Source organism: Triticum dicoccoides, chromosome 1B (genome assembly GCF_002162155.2).
Source record: "Triticum dicoccoides isolate Atlit2015 ecotype Zavitan chromosome 1B, WEW_v2.0, whole genome shotgun sequence".
In the NCBI taxonomy this organism is placed as follows: Eukaryota; Viridiplantae; Streptophyta; class Magnoliopsida; order Poales; family Poaceae; genus Triticum; species Triticum dicoccoides.
Window position 1 is genome coordinate 245,029,021 of NC_041381.1, and position 18,964 is coordinate 245,047,984.

At 46.8% G+C, this 18,964-nt stretch overlaps 1 protein-coding gene across 1 annotated transcript; it reads left to right on the plus strand.

The window, feature by feature from the left end:
- The first annotated feature begins 16,187 nt into the window (after nucleotides 1-16,187).
- On the plus strand, nucleotides 16,188-18,709 carry LOC119330183 (bidirectional sugar transporter SWEET3a-like). The gene is made up of 6 exons (XM_037603303.1): nucleotides 16,188-16,285; nucleotides 16,359-16,395; nucleotides 16,482-16,704; nucleotides 17,649-17,810; nucleotides 18,078-18,197; nucleotides 18,269-18,709. The coding sequence occupies exons 1-6, from the start codon at nucleotides 16,249-16,251 to the stop codon at nucleotides 18,428-18,430; spliced, it is 741 nt and encodes a 246-aa protein (XP_037459200.1). The 5' UTR covers nucleotides 16,188-16,248; the 3' UTR covers nucleotides 18,431-18,709.
- The last annotated feature ends 255 nt before the right edge of the window (nucleotides 18,710-18,964 follow it).

An 18,964-nucleotide genomic window follows, 5' to 3' on the forward strand; every position in this document is an offset into this window, starting at 1 on the left:
CTACCATAGATGTGTACAGTGGCCCAGAATTGACGGCTCTCACCGCTCATGGGCCCTTGGTACACAACATATTCTAGATGCTCCTCTAATGCAAAGGCACGGCGGGTGAGGTTTGCTAGCACGGTCACAAAACCTCCAAGGTTGTTTGCGGTGGTCTCATTGCGCACGATGGGGCCAAGCATTATGGCTTGGTTTGGGGAAGGGGCTGTGCTATGCTGTGTTGAGGTTAGCGTGCCCTTTTTATAGAAAAAGAGGGCGGAGTCTTCCTTCGCATGCTTGCGAATGAGACAATTTAGGTGTCGGTCACTGGCGCGTGATCAACAGGCTAGGCTGATAGGTTGGGCACCGACTGCCAAAAGGCATCGGGTCACTGTGGGGCTATCTTACGTGAGAAGCTTAGCCGGGGTTAGGTTATTGTCTGGTGGTTTGGTTAACCTAGGTTCATTGACCTGGCTAAGTTAGGATTAGCCAATGGTCAGCCTGGCTCTGATACCAAGTCTATCAAGACCGGATTTCGGGATATTAATTTCCTAGAAAATGGCCCTTATGCTCACCAGCCCCAGGATTACTGTTAGCTGGCGAGACACAAACTTGATACAATAACTCCAAGCAAAATACATGATATGTAGTACAAGACCATTATGGCCTATGAGTACAACACAAGGTTTCTAGTGGTTGATGGCGGAAGCGGTTTGTGGTCATCAACGTCTGTGGAACTCCATTTCCCACAGGAACAGCTGACTAGGTTAACTGCTATCTTCACGAGGCTGCTATCACCATGGATTAGGTTCCGGGGCTGTCATCGCAACGCTCCTCTCCAAGCAATAAATCTGGCCAAGACAATAGCCAGGGACAAGCCAGTGAGTACTCTGAATGTACTCGCAAACATTATGAAAACAGGTATAATGTAACAAACGATAATCATGCTCTGAAATATTCTATGATCACAACGTCATTCATAGAAATAAAATCCATGATGCACGCAAACAAGTTATTCACGTAGCACATGAATAATGCAATTAGAAAGTAGAAATAGACTGCCTTAGTCGGGCGTCTGAGCGACACCACAGAAAGGGCTCATAAGTGAAATGAGTAACAAACATGCCGCAGTCGGGCGTCTGTGCGATGCCACATAAAGGGCTTATAAAGTGAATACATAACAAGCATGCCACAGTCGGGCGTCTCAGCGACACCACATAAAGGGCTTATATGGTAAATAAATAACAAACATGCCACAGTCGGGCGTCTGTGCGACACCATATAAAGGGCTTATATTGTAATTAAATAACAGACATGCCACATTCGGGCATCTATGCGACACCACATAAAGGGCTTATAACAGAATAATCACAGTGAATATCTAGGAGGTAGAACCGTCCCAGGGATACTCAATAAATCAAGTACTGAGAATAGTTAGTCCACAGTAATAATAATCATAATCATCATATGTCACCGGTCAAAACCAATGTTCTGACTTAGTTGTTTTTCCTCCGAAGACCGACACTAAGACCGACACTTGACCCAACCCAGACTGTAGTCCTTAACCATGGACACGGCTACTCGAATAGATATAATCTCTGCAGAGGGTGCACTCTTTACCCACGAGTAACGAATTCTATTAGTCCATCCAGACTAATTCCGCTTACGGTCTTTTAGTTGAAAACACATGCAACCGCACAAACTAGCTTGACTCATCGGTGTCTGGAATCACCCATGACACTCATTAAGCAAAACTCTAAGTGGGGAGGCTACAACCTCGATTAGCATGGGATCACAAAATTTATAACATGCGCAAACTGGGGGAGCTACCCCCTCGGCTACAACCGAAACACCCATGCCCCCTGACCGGGTGACTGGCTTTAATCCAGGGCCATGGAACCCTCATCCCGTCCCCTCTGTACGGTGTGTGCTAGGCAGGGACAAGTGGTAGTACGAAACAAGTGTGGGGGTTACCGGAACAAGACTCGATCTATGGTCGACTCAGGATGTTTAAGTATTCCCTGCATTGTTAGCATAACAAATATATTTCAACCAACGGACAAAGTCACCACTCGTCATGCCTTGCTTTGCCGTACCGGACACAACCATCTCAACAAAGACCGGAGACAAGCTTGTGTCTACCCAAGACAGAGGCTCTTCCGATTTTCTCCCGGTAGGCATGAAACGAATATGATGGTGACTACTATCCCAAACATATCAAACTCCAATAGCATGAAATTATCAATATGCACTCAGGAGTTTGAACATATCATCACATAAAATAACGGATAATCCGTGTCGAGGTGGTATTGTAACCGTGTTCAAACGACACACGAAAACATTATGCCAGAGTTCAGAATGCTTTCCTTCAAGTTGTGGGGAGGCAGGGTGCATCCCAAAACCTTTGAAAGTTTTCTTCTCTCTCCAAAAATCCTATTTAAAATTTTGAATTAATACATAGTTTCAAAAACAGTACCAATAAAGTTGTCTGGTTTTTTTTGAAATAAATCTTAAAATAAACTAGACAATATTTGAGAAAGGTAGGAAAAAGAATCAACTCATTTGGAGTTATATTTAAAAAGTTATAGACAGTCAAAGTTTTGGTCAAAAATCTGTTTTTAAAATAAAACAGAAAAAGGAAAAATGTTTCGAAAACTGACCACGTCGAAGGCGTATTCCGAGTTTACGTCTCCACTTATCCAGCGTGGACCGCGCGTGGGTCACTGACAGTGGGTCCAGTGGGCCCACTGGTCAGGTTTGACTAGTCCCCCGCCTTCTTCCTCCTCTGTCCGAGCCGAGCCAGGGGCTCCGGCGATCGACGCTGGCGAACAGCGGTACCTCGCGCGGAGCTGAGGGCGGGGATGGATCCGCGGGTCCGCGGCGGTCCTCCCGGTGGTCGAGAGGATGGCAGGGACGAAGGGAGTCGGCGGTGGCGAGCTTTGCAGCGGACTGTAGTTACGGGAGTTTTGGGGGTCTGGGCTATGGTGCTTCCCGATCGGCGCTGAGGGGGTGGGCGGCTCCGCACGGTTGAGGGGAGAAGGATGGAAGCACGGGAGGGGTTTGGGGACTTTGGTCTTGGCCGGATTTCACCGGAGTGAGGCGGCGGCCGAACCTGTCGGGGACGATGAAGACGGTCGTCATCCGCTGATTGCTGGCTACGGGGGGGCTCTAGAGGGTTGGTATGGGGCTGCTTGAGGGCCTGGACGAGATCGGGGGCCCCTTAAATAGGCGAGTAATGGCAGTTCCGCAGCGGCCAGAGATAGGCTCGACGGTGAACCGCCATACTGTGCTGTAGGGCGACGTGGTGGTGGTTTGGGCTGGTCGGTGCATTCCGACGAGTTCCCCACTGCTCAAGGGGCGAGCTGGCGCGCGTGGGTGGCTCGGGCGGCGCCGCCCACGACAGGGCTACTGTAGCCGGCTGCTTGTGGCCATGGCCGACCTGACGGCGGCCCTGTGAAGTGCCAGGGGCGGTCGGGGTGGCTTTGCGGTGCAGGAGGAGACGGGGCGCGCGGGCTGCGGTTGGCCAAGGGCCAGAACGGGCGCGGGGTGGGCAGCAGTGAGATGCGGCGGCTCGGTGCACATGCGTGCAAAACGTGCACTCTGGGCGCGCCCAAAGCACGCACGCTAGCTGCTCGATGAAATGCCAATGCATGCCACAGGGCTTGGGTGAGGCTGGCAATTAGTAGACCTAGGTTAGGAGTAGCTAGGAGCTTAGTGGACAAGGTTGCTGGGTCAGTGGATCAAGTTCATATTGCAAATTAAAAAGCATGCCAAATCTGGCTATGCACACCAAGTGTTTGACATAATGCTAGAGGCACCTAGGCAGCTCTTGGAGTGGTCAAAATCTCCAGATTGGGGTCTCTTTGGGTGTAGGTGATGGTGGCCAGGTTAGTTTGCCAAATGTAGAAACTTGTTAGTGCAAATATTTGAGAAAATCAGTTTTGGGCAGAAACTAAAGGCTGTCATTTTATGGACCAAAAATATTCCAATGGGTTCATGCTCCTGGACATAAGGGTTTTGTAGGAAGGACTACAAGTAGGAAAAAGAGTCATGGGTAAAGGAGCAAGTTAAAATATGGTTGTAGTACAAATCATCAAGTTGGACCAGAATGAAAGTGAGGTTGATTCACTCAAAATTTTCAAAGGACAAAACCCACAAAACTGGGTTTTTGCATAAGTACGGATAATATACTCCTACTGACCTCCCCTAATTTTGGTGGAAGTTTTAAAGAAGTATTTAAATAGGTTGTAGTGCAATAGTGCAACTGGACCAGATTTAAAACTTGTGGTAAAACTAAAAATCTCTAAATGACTAAGGAATATTTTTGCATAAAAGTGATTTACGGACATCATATGTCATCGCCAAATTTTGGTGAAATTTTTTTATGCATTTATCAAATGGTTGCAGTGCAAAGGAGGCTCCAAAACTTATGAAAAATCATTTTAAAAGAATAAAGCTCAGGAAAAACAATTATGCAAATAAAACCACTGATTAAGAATTGTTTTGTTGAGAGAGTATAGAAGTCCAATAACATTTTTGGAAAGTTTCCACTTGGGGTAAAACTCCTCAATATTAAAGAAAGGTGGTTCTGAAATCAACAAAAAATCCAGAAAGCAAAAAAATTTAAACTCCTCGCAAAGTTTTAATAATTCAAAACACGGTTAAATTTTTGGGGTGTTACAGAACCCTTCCCCCTCTTGGACGCCTCTGCCTCCATATTTGTGGAGGCCGCCCTCTTCTTCCTTCTCCCCTCAGGGGGAGAGTTGCTCTCCTCCTCCTCTTCGTCCCCGGAAGCGGAAGAGCGAGTCTCGGTGTCTTCGGGCGTCATGTCCGAAGCACCCTTGCGACGGAGACCGCTTCTGGTCTCCTTGGCCTTTCCCTTGGCCTTCTTCTCCGGCGCCTGGCAGGGCACTAGAACCAACATCTTTGTCAGAAGCGGGATGGCAGGTTCCTCAGGCAGCAGAGCCGGACACTTGATCCGCTCTGCTTTCTTTGTCCAGCCCTGCAAAAATAAATAGGAGGCTCAGGCATTTTCCCTGAATAAGTAAGTAAAGGATTCACCTTGAAATGCGAAAAACTTACCGGACTGGCGGGATGGGTCAGGTTGTACCCACGGTCTACGGTTTCCTTCGGCCACGTCTCATTGGCCTTGAAGAGCACCTCCCAAATGCGTTCGTGCGTGACGCCGAAGAAATGTTGTAGTGTCTGGTGCTCGGCCGGATCAAACTCCCATAAATTACAGGTCCGACTTTGGCATGGAAGGATCCGGGGAACTAGCATCAGATGGATCACATTGACAAGCTTGATGTTCTTGTCCACCATGCTCTGGATGCGCGTCTGCAGTGTTGTGAGCTCGTCCGACGCAGCCCAATTCAGGCCCTTCTCCAGCCAGGAAGTGAGCCGCATTGGGGCTCCGGACTTGAATTCAGGAGCCGCGGCCCAGGTGGCGTCGCATGCTTCTGTGATATAGAACCGTGATTGCTGCTACCCTTTGACGGTCTCCACGAAGGAGCCTTCGGGCCATGCGATGTTGGGCATCTTGCTCACCATGGCGCCTCCGCACTCTGCGTGTTGGCCACCCACCACCTTCGGCTTCACATTGAAGATCTTTAACCACAATCCGAAGTGGGGTGGGATGCGGAGGAAAGCCTCGCACATGAAAATGAATGCCGAGATGTTGAGGAAAGAATTTGGGGCTAGATCATGGAAATCTAGCCCGTAGTAGAACATGAGTCCGCGAACGAATGGGTGGAGAGGAAATCCCAGCCCGCAGACGAAGTGGGGGATGAACACCACCCTCTCATAGGGCTCCGGAGTGGGGATGATCTGCCCCTCGGCCGGGAGCCGGTGGGCGATTTCTTTGGCCAAATACCCCTCCATCTGGAGCTTCGTAATGTCCTTCTCCTTACCGGAGGAGACCATCCACTTGCCCTGCGCTCCGGATCCGGACATGGTTGGAGTGCTTTCTTGGGGCGGAAAAGATGAGAACTTGGGTGCTGGAGCTCGAGAGTGGGGGAGGCAGAGAGAGAGAAGGTGTGGGTGAAAGGGGTGAATCCTTATCTCTTTATAAAGGCAGTGAATATCAAGCGCCTCCCCACTCGCCCTAAAAACGCGCCTATTCCCAAGTGACGTGCAGACGACACGGTGGGATTCCCCATGCCCGTATTGATGAGAATCCCGGAAAGGGGACATGATTTCTGCTTTGACAAGACATGTCAATGAAACCGCATCTCAAAATATGGAGCGGCGGGCTAAAAAATGGTTCAAAATAATGGCCGGGTGGTGACGTGATGTCACTCTACAAAAAGTTGTCAGCGGATTGGACTCATGAAATATTATACTCTCTGTGGTTCTGTGTGGTATTTGTTTTGCAGAGCCGGACACGATTCCTGTGTTCAGAGACTATTTTGGAGTATTAAGAGAAGGAACCTGCCTTGCAATGTCGAAGACAATTCACGCGCCAGACACCTCGTTATTGAAGCCTGGTTCAGGGGCTACTGAGTGAGTCCTGGATTAATTGGTCCTCGGACGGCCGGACTATGTAGCGTGAGCCGGACTGTTGGGCCGTGAAGATACAAGACAGAAGACTCTCCCATGTCCGGATGGGACTCTCCTTGGCGCGAACATAAGCTTGGCGCCCGGATATGGAGATTCCTTTCTCTGTAACCGACTTTGTACAACCCTAGTCCCCTCCGGTGTCTATATAAACCGGAGGGCTTAGTCCGTAGAGGCAATCATAATCATATAGGCTAGACTTCTAGGGTTTTAGCCATCACGATCTCGTGGTAGATCAACTCTTGTAATACTCATATTCATCAAGATTAATCAAGCAGGAAGTAGGGTATTACCTCCATAGAGAGGGCCTGAACATGGGTAAACATCATGTCCCCCGCCTCCTGTTACCATCAACCTTAGATGCACAGTTTGAGACCCCCTACCCGAGATCCGCCGGTTTTGACACCGACAGCCGGGGGTCCCTGCTGAAATGGAAACACATGCTCATCAAAGTAACGTGCCGGGAGGTGAACACACGATGGGAGACGGGATCATAGCACTGATATCCCTTGGTGTTAGAGGGGTAGCCGATGAAGATGCAAGCGACGGATCGAGGTGCATGCTTGTGAGAAGCAGTGTCAGCAGTGCTGGGATACAAAGGCACCCAAAAATACACAAGTCGTCATAAGATGGGGGCGTACCAAAGAGAAGATGGTGAGGTGTGTAGTTCCACCGTGGGCGGCAGGGTCTAAGGTTAAGAAGTGATGCAGTGGTGAGTACGTCTGGCCAGAAACGAGGCGGCACGTTGACATGAAACAGGAGTGTGCAAACGCAGTCATTCAGACTGCGAAGGACACGTTCGGCTTGACCGTTCTGCTGTGAAGTGTACGGACATGTGAGGCGGAAAATGGTGCCGTGATGCACCAAAAAAGTGCGAAAAGCAAGGTTGTCGAACTCTTTTCCATTGGTCGGCTGAAGCGCAAGGATGGGACGCCCAAACTGCATGCGGACATAGGAGTAAAAAGCCGTCAAGGTAGAGAGTGCATCCAACTTTCCGCGCAAAGGAAAAGTCCACACATAATGAGAATAATCATCAAGAATGACTAGATAATATAAGTATCCCGAGTTACTAGGAACCGGAGAGGTCCACACTTCGCTATGAATCAACTGAAAAGATAAAGAAGCAATGGTGGTGGAATTATTAAATGGCAGGCGAACGTGTTTGCCAACTCGACAAGCATGACAAGTGTGATCCTCGATCTTATTGCAAGTGAAACTGAAACTCCTAAGAATATGATGAAGTGTGACGGGGTTGGAGTGACCCAAGCGAGCGTGCCAGAGATCAACTCCAGCGGAGAGAGCGACCGGTGCGGTGGTGGTGGATGAGAGCGAATGCACCAGATAGAGCTCGTCAGGGCTATCACATCGGTGAAGTACCATCCTGGTTGGAGCGTCCTTGACACTAAAACCAAACTCGTCAAATTCAACAGTGACAGGATTTTCACAAGTGAAATAACGAACGGAGATAAGATTCTTAATAAGATGAGGAGATAGGAAGTGTGGAACCATCGCCGACAATGATGCGGCGGTCGCTCGAGACAGGAGTGAAGAAGGCAAGGTTACCAGGATGAGCAAACATGTGAGCCATAGCACCGGTGTCCATCTACCAATCACCACCTCTAGTGTAGTTGTTCGGAGCAGGAGTGGCATGCAACCTGGTGACGAGCAGCGGGTCCGAGGGGGCCGGCGGTAGGGTCGGCGAGGGGGACGGAGACGCCATGGGGAAGCCATTACCATTGCTCAACTGTGGTGGTGGGTACTCTCCATGCGGCTGCGGAGCCGTGTAGTACGCATGAGGTGCGCGAGGAGCGGGAGACCCGTACGGTATGGATAGCAGCCCCGGCAGCAACTGCGATGCCGGGTAGGCCAGATGGTCCGCCGAAAAAACCTGTTGGCCCACTAACAGATGCTGTAGGTGCTGGATGCCGAAAAAACCTGTTGACCCAGCGGGCGAGTGATGGCCCGCTAACGACCCCCACCACTACCCGGGAGAACCGTACGCGGGCGGAGCTCCGTACGCCCCGTATGTGGGAACGGGCGCGTGGGGAGCCGCGCCGGAGGGCCCGGTGGCGGGCGATGACAGACTGGCTGGAGGGCGCCGATGGCGGAGCCGCGCCAGAGGGTGCCGGCGGCGGGACAACGAAGGCTGATGACGCGCCTTGCTGCATGGCGGGTGACGAGGCGTATGGCCCCATGGGCGACGCGCCTGGTTGCATTGTGGGCTGCATGGCGTCGTAGGCGTAGCCATGCATGGCACTATATGAAGACAACGTACTACACGAAGTTGTAGGCGCCGCCACGTAGTGCCCCGTTGCGGCTCCCACGGGCGACGCACCGTAAGGCCCTGCTGGCGACGCGCCTTGCTGCATGGCGGGTGATGAGGCATATGGCCCCGTGGGCGACGCTCCAGGTTGCATCGCGGGCCGGCACGGTGCCTTGAAATGGGTTAGCAGGCGCACGGCGACTGGCGAGGCGCTGGCGATGCGAGGTGCGGGCCGACTGGCAAGGCGCTGGCGATGCGAGGTGCGGGCGGGCTGGCGCTACGGGCAAAGTGCAGGCGGGCGAGGCGAGGAGCGGCGGCAGTAGCAGCTCGGAAAGGGTTAGGAGCCGTGCGGCGAATGGCGAGGTGCGTTACGACCGGCGAGGCGAGGTGCGGGCGGGCTGGCGCTGCTGGCAAAGTGCAGGCGGGCAAGGCGAGGAGCGGCGGCTGGCACGGGAGACGCGCGGGCAGCTATGGCGGCGGCGGCGGCAGCAGAAAGCTAGGGTTAGAATCCAGAAACAGATACCATGTATGAGATTATGATTGCAAGATATGTTGCTCTTCATGCATAGGCACGTATATATGATGTACAAAGGTGGACCACGGACCTCAACTATACAAGGAACTAGAAGGCGGACCCAATACACAATATGCACATAACACTTATGCTCAACACTTCCATCCATCCTAAGCATGAGCAGTGCTCCTCTAGTTCATGACGCTGGATCGTCAATTCGTTCGTTTGTGTTGTAGTCTCAAGAGCCCAAAACGACCCTCTCCCTTCGAGTTCAACGTAGACCCTACCGCCTACCTGGAGCGGCCATGAAGGGACGCGAGTTCCTAGTGGCTAGCAACATCGGCACGCGGAGCCGTGGCCAGCAGGAGCGTGCAGGGGGTGGGGATGTGAGTGTTCTAGGTCGCCAACAGGAGCACATGTGGGCAGTGCGTGAGGCCGGCGACCAACAGTAAACAAGTTCGGCCCCATCTTAATTTTTTTTCGTCCTCCGCAACTTGTACGAGTGATGTTATCGTTGACTTTCACTTTAACACTACATCCCTGGATGAAGGTATGGACCTGCTGAAACCATGTACAGTAAGGCATTTCATTCCTAAAGCCCGAGTTGATGTTTTTAAAGGAGGATGACCGCCAACGTCCGCATCTGGACGATGCATACAACCATATTATTAATTATTCACAAAGACCTTACAAGTAATACATCAGTATGTCTGAAGTCACCATCTTGAAAACATCTGTCCCTGCTCCTATCCAATTGATGAAGAGCTGCTGATTGTCCGAGCCGAATACCAAACAGACCTCGCACCAAAGCCTAACATCTAAAGCCGGAGTCCCCAACCAAGCCGCATTGCCGTGTTTGATGCACACACCGGTCGGATGCACTCTCAGAGGTTGTCGCCGTCGTTTTCCGCCAATCCATCTTCAGAGGAAGTACTGATGCATTCACCTTGCCAGGCCTGCCGTCGACACCACCATGGCGCCAGACGACACCACCTCCCCACGCGCATCCATCATCACACATCGGTCGCCGAGACCTGCTGCGCCACACCTTGGAGACTCCACATCGTCGGTGTGTCACCTGAAATGCCGCTCCACCACAGAAACCGTCCACTGGTCCCTTGAGCCAATGCACAACTCCAAGAATGAAGCCCCCGAAGGGGGGAACGACACAAGAGCACCGCTGTTATCCAATCAACTGATTTAGGGTTTCCCCAGAGGTAGCAGATAGAAGTGTGGATCTTCTCCACAACGATGCCTTCAGGAAGGCGACGACACAGAAGAGTGACACCATCGCCGACCTTGGCAAGTAGCCCAGAGCAAAGTTTCACCCGGATCTGCTTGACGAACCTCCATCTAGCAATGTCTGCATGGGCCTCCACCGATCTTTGTCGCCGTGCTGTGCACAGGCTGCACTGGCCAGATTAGATCTAACCGGAGGCCATAGCACGCATGCCGCCGCCTTATCCACCAGGTCCTCCACGCCGCCACCGCCGATTCGAAACCATATGGTGTGCTGCCACATCACCGGCCGGCCGCCACGCCCGCATCCCACATCGTCGCGCCTGCAGCCACCGTCGCCCGAGGCAGGGCCGGTCGCAGGCGCCGCCTAGAATGAATTGGCCGTGCCTCCACATGGTTCGGGGCCCTGCAGCACCCTAAGACGAGGGAGAGAGGGAGTCCTTCACCACCGCCGTCGGCCCTCGGGCTTAGCCCGGCGGCTTCCCCCGACGGTGGCGGAGGGAGCTCGCGCCCCCGGTGGCTAGGGTTTGCGTGCCGCCTGGGTCGCCCTAGCGGGGATGATGTGGGGGCTGCGGGGGTGTTACCGAGTTGATGCAGAAGGTCTTCCTCTTTTCGAGAGTGTAGGGTGAGCTACTTTCTTAACCAATCGTCCGATGTTGCTTCCTTGACAAAGGCGCTAGGCACAATATCACATTTTCCATCTACTTGTTGGGGGGCCTCTTTGATAAATGTAAGGACCAGTTTGTTATTTAAATCTAGTTCAGGATCTTTCGGGGCACTTCTCTCGTTCAAAAACAAAAGAAGAAAAGAAAATCCATCGTGAAGGTCGGTCGGTATATGGTAGCCTTTCTATACGAACCCAGCTAAGATAGCAGCCACCATCCTTTGCCAAGTCCACCATGGCTCCAACACCGCAGATACAAGAGATCCAGTTCCACGACACAACCAATTGAAAGCCAACACATCAAAAACACACGATGAGGCACGATGTCGGTGTGGAACCAATGACACTGCCCACTGGTCATGCCCAATGCATATGGCTTGTAACCACCAAGCCAAGCCTTCATTGCGCACTCCCATGAACCTCTCCAGTCGGATTAGAAGGATGACACCAGTACAGTCACCTCCGAGCCACTATGCCCAATAAGGACACGTGGAGAAAGGCTTCATGGCTGCAACAATCCTTACTGCCGGCAACGGTAACGAGCGGAAGGGAGAAGAAAGGAGACTCGATCAGGTTACGACGATTACTCGGGTGGGAGGGAGGGACACCGAAGACCCCGTCAGTGTGATCCGATCCATCGGGAGCGAAAGCCTTTTAGCGTTGTCCAGCCTATGTGGTTGTAAATAATATTGGCCTCGGCGCTTTATTTCCTGAGACTTATATCTAGTGCAAGTGCAGCATCCCCACCGTTCTTTCAAAAAGGAAGAAAGAAACATTGAATGGATCGTCCAGTCGCTCCAAAGCCATTCTTTTGCACACAAGAAGAAGCTAGCCAGCATGCTACCATCTCTTCCGTGGCCTCCAATATCTCACGGCACCTATACCTATGTTGTGCATCGAGTATATATGTCCCCTTGTGGGAAAAAAAAGAATTTTATGGACTAAACAGCTTAGAGATCGAGCCTGATGTGGTCTTCATTCAGAGCGTTTCCAATTAGTATATCGGAACATATCTTACTGTAGATGGAATTCCACGATTCTAGCACCAATGGAGCATTTTCTTCCCATTCTAGCGCCAATGGAGCATTTGCTTTAATCCAAGCAGCCATGTTGATGGAATCAACCTTTCGGCAAACATGGAAATGTTGTAGAAAACATTATTCAACCTTCTTTTTTTTTGCGGGGAAAAACGTGATTGAATTGAATGTTAAACAGAAGGGAAATTTCCACTCCACAGAGAAAGTAGCGGGTGCACGAGACAGCGCCATATCAAGGATAATGAAATGAGACCCCTCCTCTATCCTACCATCAACATCGCCGATGTGGATGCTCCCCTTGTACGCAAACGAGTTAAACGGATCGATGCGCCTTGTGGTCCGCGGTGATCAAGGGGAGTATAAGGACGCCAGAATGGCAACAGCGGCAACAGCTTGCTAATGGCAAGCAGGGACAAATCAACGTCATTGTTGAGAGGTGGAGTTCGAGAGCTTGCTATCCCTCTTGTGTGGTCGCCATGAGCACATTGTGGGTTCTCTAAATGCTGCGGCGAATCCCAGAGCATAGCAGGAATTTTCTTTACGTTTGATATCTTCTTTTCTAAGAGATGCTGATCAATGTGGCATCGCATCTGGCGGCCGACATGCATTTGTTGATCAACCAAGTACTCGTAGGCAAACAAGGTCCAATTGTTCAAGTGAGAAACAAACATGTATAGGTAACACATGCATGACAGCAATCCAATCAAATGTTTACGCCATTTATGTATATTCCGATGGATGTTCCACAGATCCTTGGTAACACTTGCAAACAAAACGAGGACGATGAACGTGACTGACTGGTGTAACAATCAAACTAAAATGGCATGCAGTTGGCTGCTTGACAGCCCACTTGGTTTGTATTTGCTGAAGCATAGTAATGTTCCTGAATTTGCTGATGGGCACCACAAAACTCTTGTGGTTATTAATTGGGGAAAACATAACAACCACTAAAATCATATAAATTTATAACACAAAGAGAAAGAATATAAACTGGACCAACTGTCCTCGGCTATCAAGCCAAGTGCGTCGACACTTTCTCTAGATGATCACTTTGCGAAAGAGCAAAAAAACAAAACTTTCTTTTGCCAAGCTCCAAGGTTGTACTGGCCCTTGGATGAGAAGACTCACATACGTAATTGATGTGTACGTAGCTATATTCTCCCTGGACAAAAAATACCTATGCAAACACACATTACACATTCTAACACAATATCGGCGGACGAGCCGAGCCGCAAGAAAAAAGAACAAAGATGGTTCCAGGGGAAGAACAGAACAATTCCACCCTGGCAATTGGGCATAGATATATGCTTTATGTGTGCGAATTTTCCTTAGTCCATTGCAGTGCGCTCGCGTGTCAAAAACAAAATAGGTTCTTCCTGTGAGAGCCTTATTAGGGCCTACTTGGATGCAAATATGTCTGTAACTAGTGCTTAGAGAATAAAACATGGTTTTCTTTTTCTTGGAACAGGGTGTTTCGATGCTCCTAATTCCGTTTTCAAAACAAAAGTTGACCGAAACTAATTTGTCCTGTACTTTTTTAATCCACCTTACGACACTATTAAATAAATAAATAGTGATACTTAAAACGGTAATCCACTTCTAAGCACAGGCTCAGCTGCACTCGCCTCGACGAAATAAATCAAAACAAATACTAGAAAAATTCCAAATTTTATTTGTGTGGAAGATAATTTAATGCGTGAGGTTCGCTCCAATTTTCAAATAATTTGGACATCTGAGCAGCTCTCGGAAATAAAGATAAATTCAGGGTCTGTAAAAATGTTTACTATTCACCCACTATTCTGACCTGATTTTTCTTTTTTGCTGAGAGCTTCTTAGATGTCCAAATGATCGAAAAGTTGGAGTGAACCTCACTCATCAAATTATCTATCATCCAAAAAAATTGTAATTTTTTGAATTTGTCTAGTATTTGTTTTGATTTTTTTTTTCTGACCTGGTGCAGATGAGCCTACTTAAAATGCCAAGTGAGTACGAAAATCAGGTTTTCTAGAGCTTAACCAGCTAAAACCTTGTTTGGCTAGGTTAGGGTAAACTCAATAACAAAAGTAGTATTTTTATCTCCTCTAAAACTCAAATTATCAGCCCTAGAAAAGGCTGTTTCTAGTTTTTCCACAGCACACACAAGGAAGATGCAAAAGAATAACTAAAACCAGTGTTCAGCCACACAATGTAGAAGAAAGGTTATCCTAATGGAATAAAACTTGCTACAACTTTTTCATGTCCTTTTGTTACCAAAAACCACGATCAAAATGACCACTTGTATATTGTGATGGGGTAACCGACCGCATCAGAGTGCCTACCTGTTACTTAAAATACATAGGTTGCTCTTATCAGACAAATTGTGGTTATTCGTCTGCTGGAATTAATAGTAGTCATAACAGCATCAGTTCTTCTATAAGAATAAAGCTATTGTTCCTTTGTCAGATATATTCACGCTTCAGATCTTAGTGTCTCCTCCAGTAACGCGGTCCTCTGTAGTGCATTAAGAGTCAATGAAAAACTGGAAAATGTAAACTTGGTGGCATCATGACCTGTAAAGATAATTTTCAAGTTCAGAAAGGGTTTCAAACTGGAGCACTACACACAAATTAAAATGACAGTTTAGTATAGAAAGCAAAAGAAACAAAAAATACAGGTGGTTTATAGGGACTTTCGGCTTCACGGGGAGGAAAGCGATTTTTGGGTACAATGAAACACGAAAAGAAAGAAAAAACACAAGCAGTTACGCAACATCCACCCTCCACACGAAATAGATGCTCAACCTCTAATGTATGCTTATCTGCATGACAGTCGCCTTTTCTTGGAATCAAATGCTTGTCGTTGAAGATTTTATACGTAGCGTGGCAACTTTAGCACATATTCAGGATTACTGGCATTCTACAGCATATTCCATGATCAATGACAATAACACTGGTTGCACTACAACGTGCGAAACAGCAGACAGATTACATATGATCATGTGAACCAAAAGTTAAAGCTCAGTTCTATACTGGCCACAAGAATCATTCCATGAGTGACCATTCGCACTGCAAGAGAACCACACAGAATGCTCATGAGGCAAGAAACACACAAATTAATAAGAGTGAAACGAAACATGAATCAGTAAGTTATCATATGAACATTTACTCAGGATCATTACATTAGTTAGAGCTTAACAAGCAGCATCAGAATATCTAATAAATATAAATTTTACCAGAAAAATGCAGTTGCTCGTTACGAATGCTAAGCAAATGTATCGGTCCTTTTACCGGAATAACAGAACTGTTCCGTGATCAGATAATGATGCATGATACTCCCTCCGTCCCGAATTACTCGTCGCGGAAATGGATAAAAATGGATGTATCTAGAACTACAATACGTCTAGATACATCCATTTCGGTGACAAGTAATCCGGACGGAGGGAGTACATCACGTGTATGGATGTGCTTCTTAACATGTATGGAAAAAGTGAACAAAAGGCACCAACGATTCTCACCCTTCTTTTTTCCTGTGGATCAACAGTTGCCGCTTGTTAGCAACAGAAGCTAATGAGACATTTTGATGTTTCTCAATATCTTCATAATCAAGCAAATCCAACAGTTGGACACCATATCTCGCTATCTTATAGATGGAATAGATGCTATAACATACCAGATTCTCCAACATGGATGGATGGACCAGCATCAAACATAAAAGCTTTTGAGATTCTTCTAGGTACATGGCTGGAATAATTAACTGGATTCTGAGCAGAAAACATGCATGGCCATTTCACCCTTACTTGACGTTTGCGGTCTTGCTGAAAATTGTGCCGTGTTTCGTATGAACAAGAGAAGTATGTGGGCCTCCTACTGATATTCCACCTAGTGGTTTGAGCAATATCTTCTTCTTCCAACACGTTAAACACCCATCGTGCATTATAAATAGCGTGCCCCTTGTTATAAACAATGAACCCTGGGCAAATCTAGTTCTTGTGGCAAGATAAAACCTTCAGCCCAAAAGAATGTTTCCTGACCTCCACGTAACAACAGGGATTATTGGTATTTTTCAATTCACTAGCTACTCCAACTAGTTTGCTTCCTCTTTTAACGCCATCATGGTCTTTTCTTGCAGGAAGTGTAGTCTGCTTTCTCCTCTATGCAGCACCAATGTACATGCCTATATCATAAACTCCTATGATCAGCTTAGAGTATATGATGCATTGCATAACACTTTCCATTTTACTGTGTTTCCCAGATTGACATTCAGAAGAGTGATAAAGAAGGGCAGTGTAGAAGAATACTCATGCATACCATATATCTTAACTTTGTTCAGCAGCCTCACATATACTTGGTACGGTCTTCCAGTAGTGAGCTCTGGATGGGAGAATTGGACTCTGTCCGGAATCAGCTCACTAGGAGTGCTCTTTGAAAGCACATTTATCAGTATATACATATGGTTTGCACCACGAGAGAAAAAGGTAAGTTATTTCTCAAGATCTGTGATTCTGTTCCATTAGCATGTCAGTAACTTCGCGGTAAGAAAATATGGCTGCCAGTTGATATATCAACTATATAACTTCGCAGTGTCTGTCAAAATTTCGTGTTCATTTCCATTAGCATATCATAGTTGATATATACAACTATATACAAAGGCAAAAACCTTGCTTGGACATGATAAATTGAATCAGCAAAACTACGAAAGTAGAAGTGAGAGCCTTGCTTCCCTGGACGAAATGGTAGCAATAAGCACATATTTACTCCTAATTTTTATCACATTCAGAGAAATTGGGAACTCATAAGCTATATGATAATCATAGAATGTCAATAATATATTGTTAATTTTCTTTTATCTCTAAACATAAACATGTACTGAGGCCTAACTCTTGCATATTAATGTGACAAAAGAGGTTGTAAACATGTGTAGGTATGCAATTAAGTAATATAGTGATAGTCTCTATCATCGGGGACCAGATGCTTCATTGTAAATACGATTTGGAAAAAGCAACAGTTATTGTTTAGGGAAATGAAGAAAAAGAATCTAGTTACTAGTGACTTAGTGTGTAGTGAATTTAAGAACATAAATCTGTAAATTATGAGCATAGTTGCCTAAGGACAAGAACACTTTATGTTTAGTTGCAAGCATGTTGACTAAGGACAAGAGCACTTTATGTTTCTATTTATAAAATGTCGCTTTCGCTCTTGCTGAACCATGTAAGGAGGACCAAACACCAGCCTTCTGATGCAAACATAAGAAAATATATTATTTCATAGTTATCCATAGGCTTTATAGGTACTATTTCACGATTGTAGTTAAAATCTTATAATTAAAATGGTGAGTAATTCGATGTTTAGATACGTATATGATGTTATAAGAATTATTATCCATTAGTAATCCTAACACTTAACTGGCAATCTTTTGCAGAAGCTTGTCATGATGATGGTATCTCCTATTCTAATCATCTTCGGCATGGCTGTATTTTTTTCAATTTTCTCATTCCACACCCACCAAATGCGTAAAGTATTTGTCGGAAGCATTGGTTTGGTGGCTTCCATATTAATGTATGGCTCTCCGTTGGTAGCTGTGGTGAGTACTGTTACTTAACGTGCCTCCTGAACTATGATTCACAGAGAAAAGAACAACATGTTTCATCATAATGATTTGCAACAACGTTCTAAGCCTGACAAATTGATCCACAAATGTATGTGATAAGTTGTATAAAATATCGTATGTTCCACAATATCTAAAAATGGTTCAATGGACTTATATCAGTTTCCAAAGTACTTCAGAAAAAATATATTCAGTTAGACAGAAGGCATGGCAAGAAAATTAACTTTTTATCCAACATTCCAGAAACAAGTTATCAGGACGAAAAGCGTGGAGTTCATGCCTTTCTACTTGTCATTGTTTAGCTTCTTGACAAGTTTACTCTGGATGCTGTATGGGCTCCTTGGAAAGGATCCTTTTCTCACGGTTAGTACAGAAAGAAACTTTAGCACAATAAAATGTATAAATTATGCTGACATACTTGTTTTCATGTAAAGGCACCAAGCTTCATTGGCTGCTTAATGGGTATTCTTCAGTTGGTCGTGTACTGCTTTTACAGCAAATGCAAGGAAGCACCCAAGACGAATCCTGATATTGAGCAAGCAGATGAACTGAAAGTTGTAACTAGTCAAGACAACACGAAGGGACAAAAGCCATAATCTGAGACCTAAACTACCATTTTGAGTAACAAATACATTTTCTTTTTGCTGGACAAAGTGTGTCTTGTAACCGCATAATGCGAGGAGAAAATAATAGTCTTCAGATTATCATATATTATGTTCCTAGTCAACTATTGCAGATCTAAACAATTTGCTAATGAGGTGGATGCAATGTCCCATGGTCACACATTGCAGAAATTAGATATGCATACACAGCTTGACTTGACTAGCAGTGGACTTGACTAGCAGGGCATCCAAGAGGAATGTTCTTTGCAATCATCATGTGTTAAGTTGGGATGATAGCAAAGAAAAAACCCTTCCATACGTCAATGTATTTACTGTTGATTAATGAACCACCACACCATTGCCACATACTGCTAGCCACTGATATTATTGAATTAGTAATGATTCGTAGATAAGCGGCAACAGCAAGTTTATGTACGAATATTCGATGCAGTTTATCTCATTCATGGAAAAACACGGTGACAAGACAAAAAGGTGTTCCATGATAAAAATACAAATAATTACAAGCAT

What these genes read in the sequence shown, in the direction of transcription:
- LOC119330183 (XM_037603303.1), top strand. Translation starts at nt 16,249, where the DNA reads ATGTTTCCTGACCTCCACGTAACAACAGGGATTATTG. An exon ending in GCTCTCCGTTGGTAGCTGTG is followed by an intron (nt 17,811 to 18,077) that starts GTGAGTACTGTT and finishes CCAACATTCCAG; the next exon opens with AAACAAGTTATCAGGACGAA. An exon ending in GAAAGGATCCTTTTCTCACG is followed by an intron (nt 18,198 to 18,268) that starts GTTAGTACAGAA and finishes TTTCATGTAAAG; the next exon opens with GCACCAAGCTTCATTGGCTG.